General features: G+C 45.0%; 1 protein-coding gene across 5 annotated transcripts; it reads right to left on the minus strand.

The window, feature by feature from the left end:
- Nucleotides 1–202: 202 nt before the first annotated feature.
- On the minus strand, nucleotides 203–26,717 carry TRAF3IP2 (TRAF3 interacting protein 2). 5 transcript variants are annotated; one of them, XM_041478018.1, is made up of 10 exons: nucleotides 26,250–26,717; nucleotides 18,953–19,037; nucleotides 17,976–18,710; nucleotides 14,736–14,925; nucleotides 12,311–12,486; nucleotides 10,869–10,957; nucleotides 9,086–9,154; nucleotides 6,678–6,794; nucleotides 5,502–5,576; nucleotides 203–807 (listed from the first exon to the last, which is right to left on the minus strand). In XM_041478018.1, the coding sequence occupies exons 2-10, from the start codon at nucleotides 18,966–18,968 to the stop codon at nucleotides 661–663; spliced, it is 1,614 nt and encodes a 537-aa protein (XP_041333952.1). In that variant the 5' UTR covers nucleotides 18,969–19,037; nucleotides 26,250–26,717; the 3' UTR covers nucleotides 203–660. The 5 variants fall into 5 exon arrangements, 4 of the variants coding, with proteins under 4 accessions (XP_041333952.1, XP_041333953.1, XP_041333954.1 ...); XM_041478019.1 differs by lacking the exon at nucleotides 26,250–26,717 and adding an exon at nucleotides 23,033–23,166; XM_041478020.1 differs by lacking the exon at nucleotides 6,678–6,794.
- Nucleotides 26,718–27,073: the final 356 nt, after the last annotated feature.

Genomic DNA, 27,073 nt, shown 5'->3' on the forward strand with positions numbered 1-27,073 from the left:
GCTCTCCTGGTGGGGACTGTTGCTGCAACACGCTGGAGGTGTGAGGGACCAAGCTGTAAGGAAAGGGAACTCTAGAGATTCCAGATCTCAAAGTCCCCTAATTGAAGGCAAGTCTCTTTATGCCAGACAGTCTAAGGAAAATCTGCCTTACCCAACCCGTTTCTCTGTAGTCCCCAGCAATAATAGAAGTGGACATGGGATATAAGATTGCCTTACAAAAGGCAAATATATTTAATAGTGTATATACAAATTGATGGTTCAACAATGCTATACAAAGCAGGAATATCTTTAAAGAAACCCTGAGCAAAAAGGAGCATGTAATTTTTATTTTACACTTATTGCAACATTATTTCTGGTATTTGTTTGCTATAATGACTAATAAAAGGAATATGTTAAAACCAGATGTTAAAATAAAAGTGGGCACTCTTTCCATTTGTAGCTTATTAAAAAATCTAGAGAAGAGAGTTCTGCCCCATCAGCTGTGGAAATAGATGTTTAACATGGTAGAGAACAAGCTGAGCCTGAGTAACCCAAGACAACCAATTCCTTTAGCAGAAAGAGTGTCTTCTGTCATCAAAAAGAGCCATCTGGAAGAGTGTTGGCTCCCTGCCAGGAACAACCCTTTAACAACCACTCGTCATGTGCTTCAAGTTAAAATGTTCACAGCGGCACAACCTGGAGTGTTGGTAAAGGTCCTATCGGAGGAGCAACGTATTCCTCCTCCCGCAGTAACCGCAAAAGGATGTTCTTCTTATTCTTTGGCCAGTTATAAATGTGAGTGTTCTGCAGCCAGGTGGGCACGTGTTCCTGAAAAAAACCAAGGAAAATAAAAGCTAAATCCCATAAATCCTTCTGAATCTCTACCAGAATCTTTCAGATTCCATCACACCCTGCCAAGGAAGATTTAATTCTGTCTGTTCTAGGCACTTCCTGTAACAACAAGAAATGTTAATTTGGCTTCAGAATTGTATTTGGGTTCCTAAATAAATGAACTTTGTGTGATCTCACAGCTTGCCTGTCTCTCTTCTGCCATCATGTTGGCTAATTTCACCATGTTTCAAAGGAAGTCTGATGTCAATGACAGGCATCGAAAAGCTAGTGAAAATAAACAAGGAGAGGAGAGGAGAGGAGAGGGGAAGGGAAGGGAAGGGAAGGGAAGGGAAGGGAAGAGAAGAGAAGAGAAGAGAAGAGAAGAGAAGAGAAGTGTCCCTAGCAGGGAAAACCTGCCACCTTAGTAGCTGCTAAAGGATCCATACAGCATGTTCAACATTGGAATGAGGATCAGTAGGGAAAGACTGGGACCCCACAGGAACATTTTGCATGCTGGTAGCCCTCTCCCCCTCCCCTTTCTTCACCAAGCATGGTGTGCTCTGACCAACTGAGCAGAAGGCTGAGGCCGTTGCTGAGCTTGAGGAGAGACTAATGTATCTCCAGATTAGCAGGGTCAAACCTCCACCAATCCCTGCATTGTGGAAAAGGTGCAGTCCTTCATAGGGGTTGGGTACTGTCCATCAACATAATGAAGCTGGGATCAGCACGGCACTGGAGAGTGACAGTGGCTGATGGAGATGAGCCTGCTCAGACCTCATGTTCCTGTGTTCCCACAGCCTTGGGAAGTTTCCACAGGGACAGCCTGGCTATGTAGGGGTGAAGGGCTATTATAATACCACTAATTAACAGAGGGACAGATCCTTGACCAAAACCAGCTCATGGTCACCACAAAACAGAGATTTTTTTTTGGAACTGGAGATACCAGAACCTAGCCAAAACGAGATAGCAGGTAAGCAACATGACAAGCCAGGACATCCAGCACTTGGTCCCTGGACCTCTTATTTAGCAGTGTTTTCCCAAGATAGCCCCTGTTAGCACAGCACAGCTCTTGTCAAGCTAGTGCAGCTAGCTCCAAGAGGACAGAGCAAAAAGCTGCTGGCATGCACATCTCTGGCACCTCGCCAGGGGATGCCCTGGCATGGGCTGCACATGTCCTGCTGCCAGCAAACAGCCTAGCTGCAGTCCAAACCTTTCATTCCCATGATCATGCTTCTCAAATTGGCTGTCTTTTTCTTGGCCTGTACAGCTGTAGGAATAAGGCTGCATCACTTTCCCTGCTCAGAGAGCAGTTTGTGTTAATTGATGCAACCACTCTGTTAGAGCTACAGGATTTCTGTATAGGAAGAAGGAGATAAGTCACTCGGGCACCTACAGATCCATTAGTGTGAACTCACCTAGGCTTCTGAACAAGCAGCTTTGTGACTGGCAGAGGTATCTATCAAGCCTGACCCTCCTCTTTCTCCAGTGGCTGAGAAAGGATAGGCTTTGATCAGTGGTCTCCCTAAAGTGGAGGTTGTTCTTCTAGATGGACATCTCATGGCACAGGGGTAAGATCCCACAGCATTCCCTTTGGTAGGAGTAAAAATAAGGCTTCTTGCCTCCACTTGCTAGTCTTTTTATTTTGGCAGAGGAACAGATTTTAATCTTTTTGAATTTAACTGCTTTAACAAAGCTCTTTGGAATTGGCTAAGAGACTCAAATGTTACTGGGAGAAAGATAACTATGTTTGCATGCACATGCATACCATTGTTACATGGAATTTGTTTCTTTACTAAATCTTGTTAAGAGCTATAGAAGGAAATGCAATTAAATATGGCAGGAGTTTTACCAAATGAGCCCTTTTTCTACCTTTGATAAGAAACTACATTTTTTGGACAAAGGAAATACAGTAGATACAGTCAGTCTAGACTGCAAAAACGCATTTGATAAAGGTCCACATGGGTAACTCATTAGTTAAGATGGAAATTAGTGTGAGAAATGTGTAGTAGGTCAGAAATCAGCACGTGGGGATAATGAGAGAGGCACTATTCATCCAGAGACAAGCTCTGTGCCTTGTTTCCAAAACTGCTTGTGCGGTTTAATACCCTCCATAATAAAGTCAGTGCAAAAAGCTCTTGGACATGAATCAGCTCTGGTAATAGTTTTAACTTGAGGGAGGTGTGTAGGGGTAAAGGGTAGCTATAGCTGCTGTTTTTATCCAGAGTGAGAAAGGGGCTTTTCCTTGCCACACAACTGCATCTGTCACTGCAGGTGGGAGTAATGGGAAAATGGTTACTGTTTTTACATTTTTAAAATTTGGCTGTGTATCTGTGAGCTGAGAGGAAATTCCCTCTATGTCATAGGGAGAGTATTTGATAACTCTGCAGTTCAAACTGCTAGGAAGAGGGCAGAGTGTATTGGTGCAGAGGACAGGACTGTTCAGGGCTGTGACAACAGAGCATGGTTTGACATCTCCTGCCTTCCCTGGCACCAGCCCTGTTCATCTCACCCCTTGGCTGCTTCCAGAGGAAGCCTCTAGCATGGGGCAATCTTGGCTTAACGCTTTGGTCATCAGGTGGCCAGATGAGGAGGACACATATCTGTGGATTGTTGTGATGCCAGCCTTGAACCAGCAAGACCCATGTTTCCTTTAGTAGTGTACCACCGGAAGATGGAAATGCCAGTTCCACCTTAACCGTGTGTTGTGCATTCCTCGCCTCATTATTCAGCTTCCTAATGAACGCTCCTTGGATCACACAGATCTCTTCCTGTTGGAGGTCGACTAATTTTCACATACCAGCAGTGCTTTATGATGTGCTGTGTATGAGATTAACTCATCTAATAGCCCCATCCCCAGATGAAACCTCCAAATCTTCCTTTTCTGCTTTTTTTCCACTGCCAGCTATGCTAATACTTGAAGGTATAAAGGACAGTATAAAAAAGACAAAATTGAAGTAATTTGCCCGCCAACATCATCCAATTGTACATATATTCGGCAGCTTTTCAGGTACCTCACCTCCTCTGACTGCCTCCAGACTTCATTACTGCAACTTTTTCAGGCTCTGGTGCTCTCCTTCCACCCATGGTGTCCCTCAGTTACATTATCATTAAGCAGCTAGGTGAAGGTAGGCGATGTACCAAAGGATTATGTTGAGAAAGAGACTAAAGCTTAACAGCAGTAGAAAATGCTTATCTGCATAATTTAATGAGAAAGGCACCTCTCGAAAAACTGAAGGGTTATGTGGACTACAGAGGATGGGCAGGCAGGATTCCTGGAGCCTGATGCCTTGATAGAGGCAGTTGGATAAACCAGCCCTGGAAATTCCTTACAGACCACTGTCTGAGACAACTGCTGTTATACACTAAATAGTCTTCTGATAAATAAAGTTGAGCCCCAATTATCATAACTTACTGTTCTGTTCCAGAGCCCCAAGACAGCTATAGTGCCTCCTGGGACACTTTTCTCTGCAACCCCTAAGGTGCCAAGTGGCTCTAGACTGTGTGGTCTGTTCACATGTTGGGCACTCAAGTAGCCCCAAGGTTAGGAGCCCTTTTCCCCCATCAAAGACTGACTGAAAAAAGGCTGACTGCTTCTCTGCCTTTGGCCTGCCCAATTCCCACCATTGCTGTCTTCCAGGTACTTAAGGTAAGTAGCAGACTGAGATCATTCAGGAAGGGATCTGAATGACATGAAATACCAGAGGTACTGTTCAACCACAGGGCCTCACATATTTTACAAACCCAGGGACATATTTTCAAATTTCTGATCTTAAATCGGTGCTTAAATAAAGAACTTCATTGCACTAAAATCCACAAGTGAAGTGGGACTGCACAGCCTTGTAACCATTGATAACATTGTTTAAATTTTGACTCATGTTCCAAAATTTGGGCACCCAAAGAAATATAAAGAATTTTTCCATACTTTTCTAAAATGCAGCTGTACCTAGGGGCAACATGACAGCTAGCCAAGAGTGCACAAAGCATTTAGTTATGCAAAACAAACATGAATACAATGCAGGAGATTGAGAAAGCTATAACTGAAGCCTTTTAATATTTTAGTCTTTGTAAAAATCCAAGAGATTTTCTCAGTAAGGTAGAAGAGATGGGAATCTGTTGCATTACTTATTGCTTATTCTCAAATGAATCCTCAAAACAAGTAAGGAGGGCAGATGAAATTGCAAGTCCTAGTTTACCTTTGATGGGCCCGTCAAAGTTCAAGAAACAGCCTAGTACTTTAGTATTTATTATACTCTTTATTTTTATATTCTTAACACTACCTCTTCCAGACCTTCTCTTCACATCAGTCATAAATCCTGCCCATCTCACTCATCAGCATTGCATTTGGACAAAATTATAAAATGGTTAATATAAAAAGCATGCTTCCCAGATAGATTGCCCATCTCCATTTAAATTTTTTCAGTGCTCAAGGCAATTTGAGTTTTAGTTGTAAATTCATCATCAGAAATACATTTATACACTGATTTATATTGTGGATGAAATGTTTTTTATTTGCATGTACATAAATGCATGAACTTTGGAATACATAAACCTATAAGCTTTGAATATTACTTGTAGGCTATTAAGAACCAAGAAATTGAGTGTTTTCGTTTTAAGATTCCATCTGCTGCACTGTGATCAAAATAATATGCACTTAATCATGTGGAAAGCATATAAGCATGCATGTATGTTACCTTTTTGGCATTTGGGAAAAGTACAGGGATGAATCTGAAGTTCATACTTCCTTGCTGTATAAACTCAATCTGCATCTAGAATAGAACAAAAAGCCAGTTTTACTGTAATGACATTTTTTCTCTGCATGCATCTAAACCCTATGTATGAAAACATTCCTTGCTTACTTAAACTGCTCTTCTGTTAAATGAGTTGATCTATTGCTGGTGGACTCGGTGTTGTTTGGTTTGGCCACTTAATCTAATTCTTCATTGCTACAGAAAGGATACAGGAAAGATCTGTCAACATTTCATTTCATGGTGTGAAATAATTGTGGGTTTAGCTGCAGGTGCAATCCCATGAAATCCATCTCAAACTGGTGAAGCCTGACTTGACTAACCCCCATTTGGCTTACGAAGATTTCAGCCAGAGAAGATTTCAGCCAGAGACAAGGTCCGTGTGTGAGCCAGGGCCCAGCCTGTCCATGGCCCTGGACACAGGCATCCCAGGGCTGGTACGGACAGCAAAGTACTGCTGAGGGCTCATCTGCTGGTGACAGCTTCTGAGAAACCTGACTGCAGATTCCAGCTGGGGGATCAGATGGGTTACAGGCTGAGAAAGGCAGCTAACTGCAAACCAAGGGAGAAAGGATCACTTCATGGCTCTATGGACTCTTCTGGGCTGAACGTGCATCCTGTGACAGGCTGTGGAAAGGGATGTCTGGTCCTCTGGCACCTCTGTGCACTCCCCAGGAGCCCCACATTGCATCTCGGGCCTTTGCTTTGCAATTCCATCCTTCAGTCAGCTCTACTGCTGCCTAAGAAAAGACCTCAGCTCCAGGATGGCTGAAGCAACAGGGGCTGATTTAGAGGGAGGAAGGTCAGGCACTGTTAGATAAGATTGTGCTCAGGGCTGTACAAGGGCTCAAGAAGGCAAAGGAGGGGAAAAACATTGAACAATAAAGAATATGAATAAATAAGATGAGCATGTTTAATAGGATTTTTCTTCCTTGAACCTCTTAGCAGATGTTAATGAGCATACAGAGCTGATGAGAAGAAGGATTAATGAATTCCAAAGAGGGGTGTTTAACTATGGGGATTAGGGAAAACAAAGCAAAGAACCTGCCATTTGGAGACAGATTTGTCTTTTGAGAAGAAGAGACAGTCTTTGTAAAACAGCAAATGCATGTCCTTGCTTACCATCCTGTGGATGTATTTAGTATGTAAGCCGTGTTCATCCCTGTCCAGCTGGGATTCAGCCCCTTCCACATCCTGTTTGTATTTTGGACTGATTGCTATGATTATCATCACCGTCTTCTGTTAGGGAGAAAAGCACTTTCATGAAATTGAGAAACACAGCGTGTTTGGTAGAGGCAGATCGGAAATCTGCCAGTTTGTGTTTTAAGTGATCTTTGTGTTCCTGGCAAACACAAGAGGATCTCATTCATTCTGGCAGGAAATACAGGAGAACTCATACACTCGTTCGCCTCGTTATTTCTCGACATCTCAATATAGAAAATCGAAATGTCAAGAGATGTATTAGCAGCTACCAGTTGACACTTGGAATCCCTGTCATAAAAAGCTACTTTTTATCAGTGTAGAGTGTCTATGTGCATACACTGAAAACTTTTGTCTTCAAATTCAGACCCAAATGTTTTCCAACAGCTTATGCAGAAGCGCATCTCTTTAGTCATCTATGGCTTTTTATACAAAAAGCTAATAAAGACAGCGGTCTGTGGAAGCTACTTCTAGGGCTCTCAGTGGCAGAAATGATATCTTTTCTTGCTGATCTTAGTGCCAAAGTGTGCAGAGAGGTGGCTGTGCAGAGAGGGGGGCTGTTGTGAATGGCCTGGGCAAGTTTAGGGGTACCTGGCAGCTCTGTCCTGATGGGCTGAAGGCAATGCTCCTCCACCTTGCTAGGACAGCCCAGATCCTGCCTCTGACCTGTTTAATCCCAGCCCCACATAGAGCTCAGGTTTCCAGAGAGGGACCATCCTTTGTATCTGGGGAACATCTCTCCTCCTTAATGGCAGGCCAGTTGAAATGCAGCAGATGAAAGCTTCCTACTTGTGTTTACCTGGGGCCTGCCTTTCATCCCCAGCACATGAAGCCTGTGTAAGGATTCCAAATCTTACAGTCTGCCAGGCATGTAATTAACTCTTTCCTTCTGTGCTGTATCAAGAGAATCTGCCCCACCATAGGGTCAAAGGAGTCATTATCCCTTTCACTGAGTCAACATACTCCTGAATTACTTTTGCTTGTGCTTGACATGTATGTAAGAACTTACAGATGTTGAGGGTTTGCAAGAGACATGCCCAGTTGCACACTTTCCTCTGCTTGTGTCCAAGCAGTCACTTCCTCCACACACATGTAAAGGTTTTGAAGTTAGAAACTGCCTCTACAGTCAGTGAGGGAAACCAAACTTTTCTGGGGTGGGTAGTCAGAGAAAGATCCTCAAGTGGAGGCAGGAGATTGTTCTCTGTACGTACCGGTTTCTCCTACTGACTGTGCACAAGTCCCAGAGCAGATCTGCCAGCTTGTATTTTAAGTGATAATGATGTTTTTGGCAAAAGCAAAGTCACCCTGTCTTCTGGTTTCATTACCTACATTACACACAGTGAGCCCAAACCTAATTTGTCCTGATGCAAGCCCCAGTAGGCATGACTGCTTTTCCATGGCAGAGGTCCCAGGCTGGCTCTGCATGCAGTTGTATCCTGCCTGCATGGACACCTGCTGGAAACCTGTGTAGGGCTGGCTCAGATGGTTGAGCTTCCTTGCTCAGGTGGAGGAGAGTCCACCACTTCTGTCATCCTGTTACTGAACCATGGAGATTTGGCCAGAGTGAGTCAGATCTGGCCAGGTGGCCACTCAGCAAGGCGAGAATCCAAGGAAGGCAGCCCATGATGGCTCCTGTCCAGTGACAGAATGGCCAGTTTGCACCCAGCTGTGCTGGTACAGTCCAACCACTTGCCTTGATCCTAAAGGAGATGTGCACTCACTGCTCAGGGGAATTTCAGAGGAAGTTGTTGCTGCAGGGGACACCACTGTCAGCAAGATAAATCTCCATTTTACTGCTTAGACAGATACAAAGTGATGAGAGCAAATCTATATATCAATATATCAACCAAGAGAATACCAATTTCCAGTTTAAATGTAGGATGGTTTATCCAGAAGAATCCTTCAGTATTTTAGATATCAGTGTAAAAGCTACAGGGGAGAAGGATGAACATTAGCCATGACTGTGCAGCCTGGGATGAAATACAGATATTGTTGTAACGAAGCACAGCTAAACCCCACAATTTAAAAAGGGGATGGACGAATAACTTTTCCAATGGCAGCTTCAGGCTGGATGTAACAGGCAGCATTAGAATTTCGCAAGAATGCCAGGATTAGCCTTTCATTTCTTAAAGAAAGAGCTCTGGGACCATCAGATACAGATGTGAGTGAGATTTGCCTCTCTCTGCAACACCTCTGCCATTTCTACAGGGGCAGGGAAGACAACAGTAGGGTCTTGCATTTTCATTCTGTCCCTGCTGTGTATTAGAATAATTCAACCATTTTCCTCAGGTCACCTCTGCTATAAACAAGGTTAAATTGCCCTTACATACATCACCTAGGTAGCGCTCCATCCACTTAATGATGTCAATACCTCGTACCGTGTCCTCAAAGATATCAATCTGCAAGAGAATGAAAGTCTGTAGTGAGCATCCCTTCACCTTTCCTCCCCATTTTACGGCACTGATAGAGCACGTACTCCTTTCTTTGTTTATGACAAGCATTTCCAATTCCCTTAGGAAAAAAAGTGTACATGCACTTCTCCCCTTTCCATGCAACCTGGAGTCAAGCTGGACAGGCAGCAGGCAGAGAGGGGCTGCTGCAGGCACCTCCTTGAGCTCCCACTCAGCTGGCCCTTTGACTGGCTGCCCTGCCAGACCCCAACTCCCAGGCATTTTTTACTGGACAGAACAAGGTGCTGCCCACCTTCTCCATCTGTATAGCTGCAAATGCCTGCTATTTTCTGACTGCAAGGGTATACTGGGTGTGAAGCTTTAGCTTCATATTGAACTAAATATTCAGGGTGTGTGGTGGGAAGTCAGCCAGGTCACTAATGACTGGGTGCAGTCACCCACACTTCGGTGACAGCAGAGCAGTGGAGGACTTCATAGGACTGAATATCACCAACACTGCTTGCTTCTCTGCACGCCCAGTAGACCCAGAAACCAGCAATCAGTGACTGTGATCAATGGAGTAAGTATTAACTTCTCCAAATTTTTGAGATAAAAGTCATGATCTGCTCTCAAGTCTTTCTTTTTCCTTTTCTGAATGCAGAGAGCCCACTTGTTTCCCTGCTTTGGGGCCATTTTGCTGTATTTATTATTCTGCAACAGGCTCCAAGAGTTGCCTGTCCAGCAAAGGTGCTATTAATGAGCCTTCTACTCTGTAAAGCTATGGTGCCCAAAAGCTTTCTTATGAATTGGTCATAGTACAGAACTGCAGGAGAGAAGTACAATTGCAGTCTCTGTAAAAAAAATCTTTGATTCATGAAAATAAATAAGCATGTGCAAAGCTCCCCACTGAGTCTCATTCAGTTTAATGATAGCCACTTGCTTAAATGCTTTCCTGAATTGGAGCCAAAGAGTGAAGGTTGAGGGGTCAGATAGCATATGCTCCTGTAATAAGAAAATATGAATCAAGATTTTGATGAACACTGAATCCTAGAGCCTCTGTGGGCCTCTAAGATAAAGCAAACTCATGAGAAATTCAGTAAAAATCTGAATGTCTTATGGGATTAGAGAGTATGACACAGACCTTTTCAGGCCAGTGATTTTTAGAATTCCTTTTGAAAATATAACAAAGCAAAATCACTTTTAAAGGGATAACAAAGCAAACAAAACCATGAGATGGGCTGTTTCATTAAGCTGTGTGAATTTTAGAATCTACTTTTAGATCTTTTTTAGCAGAAAGTTACTGACGTCTGAAGAATCAATTATGTAATAGCATTGGAGAAAATAAAAGGTAAGATGGGAAGAACATAAAATTGACCTTTTGTAATACTGATATTACAGATCAAATATGAGAATATTAATGGAATAGCTCACAAAACCTCATACTATTGCCCATCTGGTGTCGCTAAGTGAAATTTTCCAGGATCATTATTAAAGCATATTTCAAAGCACAAAATTCAGTTAAAGGAAGAAAAAACAAAAAGGCAGATAATTTAAGTTTTACAGCTTGCAAAACCAAGGCTAGTTCATCCTATCTGTATCTTCTTTAGCCTTCAAAATGTGATGATAACCAGAAAAACATTCAAATGGACAGTGTATGGCCTCTGCTTTTTTTAAAAAACCTCTTCCCTGGTTGAAAGTCTTTTTTTCTGGAAGGAATACTTACAGCAGTTTGAAATCCATTTACAGACAGGAAGTTCACAAATTTCATAACCTCCACTGCCGTATCCACCGAGTAGGTTATAAAGACCTTGCCTGGGAGAGAGAGTCTGTATGAGTATGTAACACATTTAAATACACCATTCAGAGGGTGAGACTGTCACAGCCCTCCTTCTCCACCACGCTGCAGGTCCTGCCCACTTAGGTCTCTTTGGATTGTTTACGAAATGGATGTGGGATAGTGCAGCAGCTCAGTGTTGAAACCAACCCCCTATCACAAAGCCCTGCTCTAGATTTGAGCTCCTCCTGCCTTACTGGCAAGCTGCAGAGGTTAAATATCTCTGCTGCTCCCCCTGCCCTGTGGCCAGAGCTGCTTTTTCCCAGTGCTTGGGCATACCTGAGCCTGGGCTCTCACCCACAGCTCGAATTACCTGCGCTGGCTGCAGCCAGCGCAGCTTTCCCCAGACCCACTGACATGACAGAGCTGGAGGGGCCCTTATGCATGTCATACTGGCTCTCCTTGGAGCAACATTAACACCCTGTGCAGGCAGGATGCATGGCTGGTGACAGCAATGCCCTTGCCCTTATGGGAGGGGTTTTCATGGCTTTGCATCAGGGTAAAGCAGCTGGCTGATCTAATCCAGCTGTGCATGTACCACAGATGACCCTGTTTTACCCAGTAACTCCGCCATCTAGGACACACTAACTGATAAAGTAGGGTCTATCCCAGAGTGACATCTGGTATCATAACTCACTCCTACAGGCCAGAGAGGTGTGACTCTCTGGATCTGAAAGGTGATAAGCAGAATGAAGAATAAATGAAAAATCAAAGCCTCAGGAGAGCTGTGGAGGGTTCTTATCAATGGTACATCTCACCTACTAGTCAGATTGGCATTCAGAAAGAAGCTATTTTTCTGAAACCCTAAGAGTTGGAGGGTGAATGCATCTGTGGTGTTGGTGGCAATAGAAGCATCTCAGGCTGCCCTCAGCATGTCCCAGAGTCCTCTCCAAACTCACCAGTTCAGGGAGAAACTGAGGTCAAGGCTCAACATATTTGTCTGGTTTGGGACAGGCAGAAACACTTTATCCCCCAGGCTTTGTTTGTTTTTAGTCTTTTACTGTAAGCTCCAGCCCCTCCTGCCTCAAAGGGACATCCTGTTTAGCAAGGAGTCATGAAAACAATCCAAACAGTGTTTACTTTTTGTAAACAAAATAACAAGCAATTAATGACCATTATGTTTTCAGGATTCAAGGGGGTAATTCCATCCCACCAAACACAGATGCTCACACCCAAGAGATGTGGTGACACTTGGTATTTTCTTTTCTTGTTGTCTTAATGTCATTTCCCCCTGCCTTCTCCTCCCCCTTCACCATTCTGGAGCTCTCCCACCTAAAGCTGTTAGGCCATGCTGTAAAATCTTGCACAGAAAAAATTTGCTAACCACTTACGCAACTCCTCCGGCAGATTGCTGGTTCTCAGAGTTCCCCTAGCTGCAGGGTTACTGAGAGGTCTTGGGACAGCAGCTGGGGATGGAAAATTGTCAGAAGGACAACCACATGCTTCATCCAGGCCACATGCCTTGGGGGGCAGCTGACCATTAGGTAGCTGGTTGTATAGCTGGTTTCTACAAAGAAAAGCAATGGAGGATTTAGAAAATACTTATTTTTAGCCAAAATTCAGAATTTCTTCTCCTGTTAATAACACACTAACAACTTTATCTGCATATCAGCTATGAAAAGTTCTTGCAGAAATGCTTGGCTCAGCACATCTGCTTGGTTATTACAGTGTCTTTGGAACGGATACCTTGGTGACAGGCCACCACAACAAGCAGTTTATCGGAGAAACATTAATCACAGGAAGTAAGTCACATCATAGCTGAAAGCTGTTCAGTTTGCAATTAGCAGAAGAAAAGGCTGTTTCTGAGTGAGAAATAATGGCATGTCATGGATGTTGTTATGCATATATGGGAGCAGGGTGGCCCTTGGGTAACCTCTTCCCATTATCCAAAGGTAAAGAACACTTCATGGCACCTCAGATGCTCTCACAATGTCCTGTGCAGCGCAGGAGGCTCAGAGAAAGCTGGAAAATGGGAAAATGGGTGTACAAGGGCACTCCAACTCCAGCTCCAGCTCTGGAGGGTCTCCAGCATTGGACAAACCCAATGTTTTGCCAATGGGAACAAAGTTAATTTCTTGACCAACAATGGCAGACCCAAACGAGGGTTTCTCATGTCAGAGATTAGCATTCCAGACCTGCAATAATCTTGCCTAATGTCTTCTCCATTGTAGTAAACAGACAGAGAGGGATGATTTTAGGAAGCTTAGCAGTTCTTGTCCTACTACACTTTGGCTTCAGATTTTAAGTCAATGGGAAGGTGAATCTACAGAGATTTTTATGCGAGGTGAGCTTGCAATCTGCTGGGTTGAATTTGTTGGACGAGTTTTAGGTTTCTCTGAGAGCTTTCCCCCACAGAACCACGATGCTTAGTCAATCAAGACCACTCTCTTTTTTTTCTTAGTCTTCCTTAAATGAATGATGACAGGCTGGTCGCAGCATGTTTTCTGTTGTCACATTAAGATTTGGTTTATTCATTTCAGTGCAGATGTTTTCTGTTACAAAATACTCTATAGGCAAATATTACCAACATATAACTGCTGTTCCTGGAGTCAGCCTGCAAGCAGCAGCCACGCAGCCACAGGACAGACCCCAAGTATTCTGGATCTCTTTTAGTAGAAGTAAGTACTAACAAAAGCAACACATGCCTCATCAATGGCCACAAAAACACTACCAGTGGCTAATTTACAGATCTTCCCAAAACTCCACCTTATCTAACAAATATCCTGCTAATAATCAGGAGTTTGGTTTTAAATTTTACTACTGCAAAGGATACTCACTATCTCCCAATATTTTTACATTTTTGTACAAACTCTTCAGGGCAATTCTCTCTGCTGCAGGTACTCCCTGATCTTGCTGTCACTTTTCTGTTACAGCCCTTAATTTTTCACAGGCCAGAGCAGAATGATATTTCAACTGTCTGTCCTCTTTTGTCCTGCCGATTCTCACAGTTCCCTGCCAAGACCATGTCACATAAGTGGACATTTTCAAGCACAGATGCCTGTAAGTTTAACACTTCTAAAAGTATTGTGACACTTGAATAAAAACAGTCTGATTTCAGATATTCTCAAAACCTGAAGCTTCAATTTGTTTTTAGATAGCTGAGTCTGAAGGAACCCCTGCATGAATAGGATTTCCCATCTGCTAATGAGATACTTATAAGATTATAAGGCCTGGTAATTAATATCTGAAAATCAGTCAAAAAGCCCTGGTTGAAAAGTGCCAGACATTTTGCTATGAAAAATCATAGAGAAGGCTGCAAACTGCAGTGTAGAGATATATCAGCAACTGATGGGATTTTCTCCCTTTTTCTCTGCACCACAGAAGAGGTAAGAAGGAAATCACTGGAAGGCAATGATTGAGTTGTTCCAGGCTGGTACAGTGTAAAGCTGAAGACCCCAGCAAGCCACCAAATTGACCTTTGCCCGTGAGCAGGAGAGCTCTAAGGTTTCAACTGAAATATTTTTCAACCCCTCATCCCTTTAACCTTCAAGCATTTATCTTCTTTAAGGCATGCATTTCGGGGTGTGCTCTAACAACGTGTCAGGTATCCGGCTTTGAAGTCCTTTAGGAAAGGGTCAGGCCCCCACTGGGTGTAAAACAGCAAATAAAGAAAACAACCCAGCATCTCACATGTACTCCTGCAGCCTGGGCAAGCTCACAGTGCAAGGATTCGGAATTACTGGTTGAAAGCCTACAAAATCAGATCAGAGGAACTTCCACTTCCCACAACCCCTGCCCCCCCAAGTCAATACTTACGGGAATCGAGGAGGACCAGGGGAGGAGCATGTCCTCTGAGGTGGTCGGTCTCCAGTGCCTTTGGGAGCACGGAGGTTTGAGTAATTTGGGATGACTTGCTGGGCCGGGCGGATAACTCTCATGCAAGGTCCAGGAACAGGAGGAAGTGGTTGCAATGGCTCAGCAAAATGTTGGTAAGGAGCTCTGCCATCTGGGAGGGTGAGAAAATAAAGGCAGCAACTATCATTTCAGCCAACACATTTTTGCCTCAGTTTGTGTTTATTCCTTTCCAGGCATGTCTCAGGAAACTGAGCAGTTTGGAGGCATTTGCAGGTATCTCGCTCTGAAAGAAGCCAGATGAAGGAATGTTTTGGAGTCTAAAGCTTGCTATTTCCCATTCACATAAGGCACGGTTCAGATCCCTGCTCGGGGTTGGGCTGTTGGGACAGCTGACAGTTAAACATTCAGGGCTGCCTTGTCCCTGCGCTGACTGTGCCTCAGTGTTTTTTGGTAGGGTTTTTTTTTAAATTTCTTTTTGGCAATGGCTTGTGAAAATGAATCATCCCAAAGTTCTCATGAAAGCAGATGCAAAATCCTGGAACAAATCAGTTTGCAACAGTAAGGCTAAACAGACTGTGATTATTGTAAATGAAAAGAGGAAAAATAATCGCTTAGTTTGTTACTTCATCTTGTGTGAATTTTCTGTCAAAGTGACATTTTAAGGATTTGCTGCTGCTCCTGTTGCCATCCGAGAGGCTGCAGGGGAAGCCCAAAGTGATAATTTTGCTCAAGTAATTCTGAAAACCTTTACTGTTGCTGGCCACACATAATACTGATTAATAACTATTGTACAGTGGAACTGTTGGCATAAACTGAAAGAGAAAGCAATGTAAGCTGTTTGTTTCCCAATTGGGGAAAAGGAATTTTTTTTCTCTCAGTCTTTCTGCTTGTGGTTTTCATTAGGCAGCAGCTCTGTGCAGTTCCAAGCTGCTGTGTGCAGATCAAAGTCCAGCCTGGCAGGGCTTATTAGCACTGCATGATTATGGTGTTATGAGCTGTCTCTAAAAGCTGCAGTACTCAAATGCTCTGTTCCCCCAAAACTGTTTCTTAAAATCCTATTTTTAGGTCATGCCTTCCTTTCCCTAGCAGCCATGAGGACCATCTAGCTTTTTTTTTTTTTTTTAAGGGGAGGATAAAGGAAGAAAACAAAGCTTTGATGGAATACTCCAATTCCAGGAGCCAACACTGCACAAAAAACCCCCTCCAACCAACCCCATGATTACACAACCAACCCCATGATTCCTGATGAAATTGTGAGTCAGCAACATTGTATTTGTTGAGATTGTTTTAGGAGATTTTCCCACCCCTCTCTTATCTATTTGCAACAGGACGTGGTGAAAGGGACTGGGAGAACCACATTGAAGTCAATATGGTTTCCTCCTGGATTCCTCATGACCAGCTCTAGAGAAGGTTACTGGGATTTGGGACACTCGTTTGCTTTGGAGATTTTAAGGCCAATGTTTCACCAGCTTCCTTTGGATCTGTCTGCTGCTACAGTATACTGGATGCACAGCCACAGCTCAAAGCACAGCGCGGCCAGGCATGTGTGCCCACACACCCCCACATCCCTGAAAGACAAATATCTGAAATTATGGTCCCCGGGCACACGGCACTGTTGTGAACATTTCTTTGACTTCAGAAGCAGTTTTGTTGCTGTATCTCAAATAGCAGGTGCCCTAGCCAGCTTAGAGCCTCTGGGCACAGTTGCTATTCTCCAGGGGAGGTGCAGAGCTTTGTTGTGGGTTGCCACTGCCCAACAATTATCTGAGACTCAAGGAGCTGTCAGGAGGTGATTTACGCTGCAGCAGGCATGTGAGAGAGAAACAGGAGTACAGTTGCCAGCTTCTTGGTCCTGACCAAATCTGCTCCAGCCATCTGAGTTTATTTTACTCTTTTTGCCCTCTGGATATGGCTGGAATGGTAGTGATTTTTCTGAAAGAAAAAAAGCCTTTCAGAGTTCCTGCTTTCAAACAAAATGTCCTCATTCAGTAAATGTCCTACTTCTCACGATGCCTGCTTGTGGAGGAGGTAAACGGAGGTAAACAGTGAGCGATGTTGTGCAACCAGCCCTTTGTCTGCTTAGAGCTGAACTGAAAGGAGAAGGTACGAAAGGAAAACCAGAGGACGTTTTCCAAATGTTAAGCTGTAGATGTTGTTGAAAGTCCATCTACAGCCCCTTCCCCTTTACAAAGTTCCAAAATCAGAGCTGGAAACCGAGTTTCTGAAACCCTCCTCTTTCATATACCTAATTATAGCTGAAATGACAAAACTCCCTAAACAGATGCAATATAAATGCTGTGGAGTCAAAAAAAAGGTTAAAAAAAAAAAAAAAAAAAGTTTATCAGAACAGGCCTACAGCTTTTTATTACAAAGCCAGCCCAAAACAGGTCAGGGTCTCATGAGCCTAATGTAATATAAATTATATTAAAACAATTATATTGCTGTTGAATGTTCAAAGCTCACTTCATAACAGATAAAAATCTCAGAAACTGGAAAGGAATACTAATTAATAGCAGGCTGTAAACTGCACTGGAGTCTCCCAGAGCCAGAACGCCCATATTGAGGGAGTCACATCAGCGCTCAGTGACACAATCACCAGCAGCTGAGAGGGCTCCATTTTAAGTAATGAGCTTTCATTTCAGCTGACAACAGGGAAAAAAAATTAGGATGATGGATGTCACGCTCTTTTCACATAGAAATAAAACACATGGGTGAGTCTGGTCATAGTGCTGGGAGATACTATTTATGGAGATCAAGGGTAACCTCCCATCCTGATCCTGGCAGGAAATTCTCAACTTCGGGGATCCAAGGGGGAGCAAGGAAATCTATGAAAACAACAGGAATTGAGTGGGTATAGGAGGCTGCTGAATGACTGATGCAAGGAGGAAGGAAATGACTAGAATATGAAATAACAGCAGGGAGAGGCTGTGCATGCTCAGCGAGACCGACAAAGGCTGGTTTCTAAGCACAACCATTCGCCTGCACTTGATGAGTAACCGTGACCTCTTTAACTTAAGAGGTTCAGAGGTTTTGCAGCACAGAGTCCAGCCACATAACCCAAAAATCTGAAACTGTAAAAGGGACTGCAGTTAGATGTTTAAAGAGCTTAATAATTGCATGCTGTGCTGGAAACACGCCCTTGGTGAATGATGGCTGAGATACACCCAGAGAACCTCCTGTGGGGCGAGGCGTGCTACTCACATGGGCCTTGTGGGGGCTGCTGTGCCGGGCAGCGGTGCCTGAAGCAGCCGTGGGCTTGCGTGTTGGGATGGGGCAAGTGATGGCACACAGGGCACTGCTGATGCTCAGGTCCCAAAAACTCTCTGGAGATCAGCGGTCCTGGGAGGTCCTGGGGGTTCAGCACAGACACCAGTGGTAAGGGGGGCTCCAGATGCCTGATGCCCATGACGTCTTGTGACTGGGAGTTGTACCCTGTATCTACAGTTCCCAGCTCTGCCAGGAGTCTGTTTCCTGAGGGTTGCTGTGACTGTGAACTCCCTTGGCTGCTCTCCTCCAGTGAGTCCTCAGGAACATCAGACAAGATCTGCTCTGATTTACTGGACTTGTGCCTGGTGTCAGCTGAAAGCTGCGATCTTGGCTGCATGCCTGGTTTGTCCATAGCTACAGAATGTGTCTTCGAGGGAAATACTCCTGATATTGATTCACCAGGGGAACAGGAGTGTCCACCTCCACCAGGATCAGTATATTTTGACCACAAGCTGCTGTCTGGCTCCACGGACAGTGCTGAATGATGATGTGCTGGTGCTCTGCAAAGGCAAGATGGATCGGCCTGAGGTGTTTGAGCAACATGGGCCTCCTCATCCTCCATATCCTCTCCAGAAGGCTGCAAAGCCTTTTCCAAGATATGTTCAGGTAACTGGGACCATGGCATGGATTCATCCACTTCGACTGGTATGCTTCGACCCACAGAAGTGCCTGAAAAATTGAGAGAAGTAACACTGGAGATGGACAGCCACACAGTCAAATGCACATCATCATTCAGTGACTGTGAGCTGGAATACTGAAGTGCAATACGTATTCTTTAGATTCTTTATACTTTAATGCTTTTTAAAAAGATGGCAGAAAACAGCAAGAAAGGTCTGGCTGACTTTTGGCAAAACAAGAAAGTAGAGGGTTAGCTGGAGTGAAGCTAGTAGAGAGTTATAATTTGGACTAACCTGACACAGAGGCCATTTCCAAGGTTTTTTGTTGAACCGGAAGTGAGTCAGCTGCCTTACTGCAAGGCCAGGATTTTTCAGCAAGCTGGAAAACAAGAAAAAGGACTCTTGTGAACACGGTACAGTTTCACATGGGCAATAATCCTAAAATAACTCTATCTCAGATGCTGGAAAAGAAATAGCAGTTGGAAGTTTTGGAAATTGTGTTGCGCAAATAAAATGGTTTTTTATGGGATTTCTGAAACCTACTGTTCCTGCTGACAGTGGAGGAGGGCAAAAACAGATGAATTGCCCCTCAGAAGTAATTCTGGCACCTGACAGCAGATCAGACTGCTTAGGTCTGGGGGTTTGGTTTAGACATAATCCAGGCAACACAACCACTTGCAATTATTTTACTTCTGACCTTCTAATAACAGCTGATGCATCCGATGTAAACTTCATGACGCACCTAGCTGAGTAATTTCAACTAGAAATCTTGTTTCCAAGTGCTGCTGCTTAATTTACTGTACTGTTTCTTCCAGCCTGTTATCGCACAACTCTCATTATTTTAGAAAGATTATTTAGAGAGATTAGTTATTGGTTGGATTTTTTCCATCTTTCCTTCAGAACTGACTTGGGCCCAAAACAAAATTATCACTTCCTTTTGGAACTGCTATCCCAGTAAATTTGGTCTGGCCAAGTGACTCCTGATGATGGACACCTGCTTCACCCTGAGTCAGGATGACAGCAGCAGTGATGGGTGAATGCTGAGCAGGCTTCAGGAAGCCATCTTCATCCTCTTACTGGGTGCAGCTCAGCTTCCTCCCAGCAAATTCTCTTTTTTACCATGGAGCATAGAAAAATACACCTGATGCTCATAATTTCGCCAGCCATTCACCTTATATCAGATTGAAGAAGCTAAAATCCCAAGTAGGAGAGTTATCAGAGGAGAGGGGACTAAGCACTCAAGCAATGGGAATGACAACATCTGGTGAAAGAATCTGGCCTGAAAGCCTGGTAGAAAAAGTCAAAATCACAACATGTTTGAAGAGCTTTTAGAGATCCAAGGGTTCCTCCCAAATTCAGTCACAGTGTTTTGAACAAAAAAGTCAAATGAACAACAAATTTAAATGATCACTCTATAAAAAAGAGGCGAACAGGATCACAGAGAAGTACAAAGCAGTGTCCCAGCCTTTACCCTGGCTTCCACAGTGATTCTGTAAAAGCAAATGTTGTGTCCCATGTTTACAGGGCAAGGTTGAAGCTTTACATTTTTGCTGATCAGAACAAATGACACGTACTTCCCCCTGAAAGTACCTCTGGCACAGCAAATTCTGGGTGTAACATTTGCTGGGAAGTAGGATATAAACTGTGCTTTGCTGCTGGGCTGCAATGTAAACATTCCTCCTCTATGTAACTTAAACCCCATCTGTGCAGAAGATTTGCCATATATTCATACATACCCTATGTTATATTAAGCACATCCACAGGGAGAGTTATCCTGGGATAATTACAGTGGGATAATTACACTGGTAAATTTTCCCATGTAGGCAAGTCCTCAGAGCAGCTATTAGCTGCACCAGCACAGCACACACGCTGCTGCTGCTCCGACAGCTGCAGCCCCTGCACGAGTGAGCTGGGTCTGCTGCCAAACCAGCTCCTGCCATTCCAGCGCCCAGGCTGGAAAGGCTGACAGCCAGCTCACCACCATCAGTCTCTCCCTGAGGTTTGCACCCCTTTTCCTCTAGGCCAGGTCACAAACATCAGCCAAGCCCGCTGAGTCCCAGTTTTCCAACCGGCATAGCTGACGTGATGGGAAAGAGAAAACCTGGAGCTCTCAGCACCAGCTCAGGACCATGTCAGGATGCTGTGCAGGGGTGGCAAAGTGTCCTTTGCCTGGGACCTTTGGTCAGAGTCAGGTTAAATGATGACTGCCCTGGGGTGGTGACTCACCAGGGCAGCACAGCACAGTCAGATTTACACCAACCAGGCTGTAAAGCTGCTGAGTGGTCCCCTGACAGAGAAGCACCTGTGAAGAAGAGGTGTCAAATGCCCTCCCTGCAAAGCATCTGTCTTCTGCTTACCTCAACAGTTTTGTAAACCTGACCCTTGGATCAACTGGCCTTGAAGTGCCTGCTCAGACATGCTTCAACTTGAGGATATCTCTGTATGTTTGGTCGTAAAGTGAATGATGCACACTCCAGCAGCACAAATCACACTGCAATCTCTTATTTCCCCGCTGAGCATCTCCAGTGAACTGGTTCCTTGTGCAAAATTCACCCTGGTGTTCACAAAGCACAACTCAGCTGAGGACTGGGGTACAGCTCCATCTCGTAGGCCACATGCATTGTCCGATCATCCCTCTATTAGACATAATCCTTAGCAAACATATGAACTAGACTTTTCAGAAACATATTTGCAATGCCTCATACACCAAGATGCTGTTTTGATGGTCTCTGAAGTAGCTGGGTGAAAATACTAGAAAATACTTTGAATTCAGATCCTCTATATTCAATAGCCTTCAGTTTAACACCATACCAAGAAGAACAGATTTCTGTGGAGAAACTGAGATTTCATTCCAGAGCTCAATTAAGTAAATAATGGAAATCTCTCTACTGACTTCCGTAGGTTTTGGATTGGGTGTCAGATGGGATTTAAAAGTCAGTAAATTTCTTTGGAGGCTACAACCTCCAAAGTTCTTGGCCTTTTTTTTTTAGTTCCATTGCTAACATCTGACTATCTATGAAACAAACTGCATGAATCTAATGAAAGGGACAACATGGGCAAGAAAACTTCAGGTTTGCTTTCTTGAAGTTTGTTATTTAATGTATTTAGTCTGCCTTTTGGAGAAGGGATATTAGGATTCTAATAAACTATATTGCAAATCATCAGCCACTAAACTCTTCATATGTCTTACTTCAGAATATTTCAAAAATGTCTTTCCTATTAGTTTAACCTCTGAATGGATAAACGCCTCTTTATCTCCCAAATCAACTTAATATTTAAAAGACAGCCTTATTTCCTTCCTGTGTAACATGACCTTAAAAAACTACTCCAAATACCTGAGTGAAATAATTTGGTCAGACATAAGAGACAACTAATTCCATCACTTACATTTTTACCTGAAAAAAATTCTAGGTCTTTTAGATAGGCTTTTGTTCAGACCCTGCTGCGGGGTGCAAGCAAAAGCTGAGCTTTGACACCCACGCACAGCCCCTGCTCTCACAGGGTCAAGGTAGGAGGCACCAAGGGGATGAGGGCTTTGGCATTAAAAAAGTAGGAAACGAGACTTCATCCTCCTCCTCCCTCAGTAGCCCTGGCTGGAGAGAGAAGGTGTTACAACAGCAGAGCTCTGTCTGTAGCAATGGCCCCGGGGATAAATTAACCCCAGGACATGCTGAACATCTTTGGAGCAATTCGGGCAATGGCATGTGGATGGGAATTCCCAAGAGAAATCCCCACACCGCTGAAAATATAACAGATGATTCAAAAACATCCTCCTCCAAAAGCCGTACTTCAGGGTGTTGTTTTTGCTCAGCTCAAGATTCTTAGCTTTTGGAAAAAGACCCAAAAGAGCCCATTATCCATGTATTTTATGTTGCCTTGTGCTGCTGAGTTTCAGTTTGTCTCCTCTGACTTTTCTACTTAGCTTATCCTGCAAATACAGTTAGGCATAGGGCAGAAAAATTACCTGCTTGGTCTCCTGTGTTGAAGAACTAGAGGAAAGGAATGCTTCAGCATACTGAAATACCCTCAGAAACCTGTAGCCTGATACCTTCTCTGGCACAGAGGCTGCTGGAGAGCAGAGATCGTGCCCAACCTCATTTGGAAAGACACTGCAACTTCAAGTCAGTTCATGATACTGCCAGAAAACGTCAAGAATTTAATATCCCCCCTGCACCTCTGACTATTCAGGAGATTACTGATAACCAGCTGGAGCCATTGCATATATTTCTGCTTGTAATAAAGTGAGGAGGCCCTTCCTAGAGGGACAGAGCCTGGACTGCTCCCAAAAATGTCAAGGGAACTCCTTAAAGCACTCTTTTTCCTTCCTCTCCTTATACACCCAGCTCTGCAATGTGCATTAATTCAGCAAATAACCTTTGTGGGTGGGTGCTCAGTGATTCAAGCTCCTGAGAAGAGCCCCCTTCCAGCTTCCTTGTGAGGCTTCCCACACCCAGAGAGCTTCTTCCTCTGCTTCTGCCAGGGAGACAGGGGAAGCCACCCAGATCTCCTGTTCACATCCAGCTGCTGCTGGCCATGGCCATTCCTGGAAACCTGCAGAGAGCATAAATGAAGGGGAGCAAATTCTTCTGCAGGTCAGTAGAGATGGGCCTGAGCACCCATGTTTGAAGCAACGGCCAAAGTCCCCTAAAAATCCTCCTATGGAGGCAAGGGGACAAGGGGAAGGGTGTTGGGCTTAGCTCATCTGTGCTGTTTTCTTGCAGCTGATTGCAAAATCCATCAGGTATTTATTTCATCTGTTTTCCAGCAGGAAGACTCGTCAGGATGCGCTGTCCCAAAACACACACTAACCATCTATCTGCTTTTGATTAGAAACCCTCTGTCATGAAGAGACAGAGGAGAGAGAGACTGCAACATGAGCATGGTTCTGCTCTCTGCTGCTTCTGGAGAGGGGGAAAATATCTTTGCTCTTTTGATCAAAGTTTTATTTGTCTACCTTGTTAAAACAGAAAACATTAGGATGAGAAAGAAACCTCACCTTCCTTGGTGCACAACACACAAGGACAGGGTTTTTTATTCGCCAGTCTCAGAACTTCTGAAATGGCATGGACAGAGATTAAGGCAAAGCTGAGATCACAAGGAGTGGGGACAGACAGGTATTTCTTGATTTCCAAATAATTCCTTTGGCTGAATCCCTTAGGCTCCCTGGTGCTGCTGATATCCATCTGCAGGATGGGAGTAAGTGGATGCACAATTTGCAAGCTGCTGTGAGGATGCACATGCTGAGATCCCAAGGAGAGCTGTTGCCATAGGATGAGATGAGTTTAAGTTTGCAAGAGCACTTGCTCTAAGTTCAGCATTCTCTACAGAAACACTAGACACATCTTTACTCAAAAAATCCCAGAGAGAAATCCTTACACGAGGAGCAAGTGCAAATGTGGGAACTGGTTTGGGTCTACAACTTAAATAAGCACTGCCAAGGAAATCCAAGCTTCAGAGTTTTGCACTTCACCATTAGAAATTTCAGCTGCTGTCATCACGGACACTGAGCCTCTCCCTTGGGTACCCTCCACAGCACAGACTAAGGCAATGTGTCACATTCCTAGCCCAGACTTTTAGCCCTCTAGGGCAGGTAATGCTTATTTTTATGACTTCTGGAAAACATTAGAAAAAGAACACGGAAACAACATTCCTCTGGCTATATGGTTGCTCTCATGTATTTTCTGAAGCCATGGCAGGAAAATCTACATGTGCCAGGAGAACATACTTCAAATCCTATCTGCATGGCAAACATCACATTCTCTTTCACAGCACTAATGCTGCTTCACTGGACAATCCATGGTGCAAAAGCTTGAGCGAACCTGATATTTTTTGCCTTTTTAGTGTAGACATAGACATACATGTTAAGGGAATGCTGGGCAGTAAGTAGTAAGAAACTAGAAGGGTGACATCCTCTAGCAGGATCCAAACAGGCATCTCAGATATAGACAGCATTCCCTGCCAATTTACTAAACTTTGTGAAATATGAAAACATCTACAATTATCTGCAGTATTCTTAAAAATGTGATTGTTTTCCAGAGGCTACTTCCCACCCATTTCTGGTGCTGATAAAACTCTCACAGGCACTTAAGAACCCCCAGTCTGGGATATCCCATGGCCCTGGGATATCCAAAACTCCTGTCACAAAACTGGCTGGGGCTGGCTCAGTGGGGTGGGATGGGGGGATTACTCTGAGAAGCATCTATTTCCTCAGCCTGCTTTCCTACAGCTTCATGCCTTACATTGAAAACTCTGGTTCCTTAAAAGCCCCTGGTATTTCACAGGGCTGATGTCTCTCCCATCCTCAGCCTGCTCTGCAGTGCGTGGGCGGCGGGAGGCTGAGGGAAGCCTGCAGGACCTGACGTGTTCCCTCAGCTGGCGTGAGAACAGCCTCGCTCACTCGCAGTCATGAAACGTGCAGAAATGTGTGTATCTTTCAGACATGTACCCTCTGCCAAACTTCAAAAGCCACTGCTGGGGGTGGGGGGCACTGACAGACACGAACACCATAATTGCACATGCCTTGCTTCCTGACTTAGGAAAACAGAAAGAAAACTCAACTCCACTGGAAAATAAAAAAATTAAAAATACAGTATGCTTCCAGACACTGCCAGCACTCTAAAAGGGCAAGGCAGCTTCAGAGGCTGATGGCATTGCAGGCAGCAGCACACTGGCAGCCAGCCACCTGCTCATCCCGGCCCAGCCGCCCGTCCTCCTCGCATCCCTGTCTCTGGCATCAGCCGCCGTGGGTGTCACCGCAATGTCTGGTCATGGTGGGGCACTGGCGTGGCCAGTCCAGGCCTTGAACCATCCAAGGCTTGCAGGAAATGGGAATTTCAGGTCTCAGGGTTGCTGGTGGTGGTTGAGGACCAGTAAGCCCAGATGTGCCAAACTCGGCACCCAGCCAGTGCTAACCCTACAAAACCTGTGTCCTGAAACTGGATGGAATGGGAGTGGGTTTCATATGGCTGATTTTATCCTAATCAAAAAGAAATACTACCACCTTGCTCCCACTTGTTTCCATGCCAAGGCTATAGAGGACGGGGCAAAACCGATCTGTGATCCTGTTTTCTTCACACCTTGCAGCCACCTCTCCCTCACCACTTCTGTGGATCTGGACCTATGCAGCCCCAGGTCAGCCGGGGAAGAAAAGGGAAAGGGAAGGGAAAGGGAAGGGAGAGGGAAAGGGAAGAGAAAGGGAGAGGGCCATGGGCCAACACACCACCTTGAGCCTGCAGAGCCGGGCAGGGCGGGATCGGGATCAGGCCTGGCCGCCAGTCATTGCCAGGCAACTACGTAAATAGGCAGGACAGCATTTCGACACCAGGCGTGTCCGTCCCCAGCGTTTACCCCAAACCCCTCCTGATTAAAAAAAAAAAATAAAAGAACCAACAAACAAGTCAAACTGCAGCGAAATGGCTGAAACATGTTGTAACCATCTGTGAAATTCGGGCTCTCATGACCCGAGAGAGGAGGGGGAAAGCGAGCGAGACAGCGATTTGAGGAGGGGAAAAGCCCCAGCGAGAGCCAAGCGCGGGTCAGCAGCTGAGGGCAGACGGGGGCCGAGAGAGGCGGCACCTCTGACACTTCTTACCTTGCGGGCGAGGGAGGTTCGCGCCGGGCTGCCCCAGGAGAGCGAGAGGGCTGCGCGCCTCCTGCGCTCCCCGCCGCGCCCGGGGCTCCTTCCTCAGCCGGCCGGGCGGCTTTCCCTCCTTTTACGACACCCTCCCTGCCTCTCCCAGGTAAGCGGCAGAACTGGCTCCGCAGCAGGAAGTGCGAGAGGCACGCACGGCTCGGCGCGGCGGCGGGAGAGCCTCTGTGGGGGAGTGACACTTCCAAGCTCACGGCTCCCCGGCCATGCCTGCGTGCGGCTCGCTGCCTCTCCCCTGGGAAGCCGGGCGGCCTCTGCGTGAGCGGCGCGGATAAATAACTCAGGGGGAAGCCCGGTGTGGTTCCCAAACGGTGTGCCTCGTCGGGAAAGCCATCCCTTGCTTTCGGCCCTCGGTCGCTTACTGTCAGTGCCAAATGTTAAATCAGCTGTGATTCAGACTACTGAAGACAATCACATGATGCGTGTAAGAACTATATAAAGAACAACAAAAAAAAAAAGGATTTCTCGACTGGTTCTTTCTTTTAGGTTAGATTTCTAGACACTTCTAAAGTTTCTAGACTCTCAAGGAGCAGAAACTCGCTTTTCCTACAAGCTGAAACTTCTGTATTCCCACAGCTCCTGAAAGCCGTGCAGCTCCGGAGATGCCCGGCGAGCTGCCCCAGGAAAGCCGCTCTGGCCACTCTTATCCCAGCCCTCACCGCTGTCCTGACCCTCCTCTCAGAGCATCTCCCTGCCGAGAAGCTCTTCCTGATCTCCAGCCTCATTTTCTTCCTTTAACCCTAGAAGGAGGTTCACTGAGCTGCAGC

The sequence above is a fragment of the Pyrgilauda ruficollis genome, unplaced genomic scaffold, assembly GCF_017590135.1.
Source record: "Pyrgilauda ruficollis isolate IOZ18807 unplaced genomic scaffold, ASM1759013v1 scaffold43, whole genome shotgun sequence".
Classification (NCBI taxonomy): domain Eukaryota; kingdom Metazoa; phylum Chordata; class Aves; order Passeriformes; family Passeridae; genus Pyrgilauda; species Pyrgilauda ruficollis.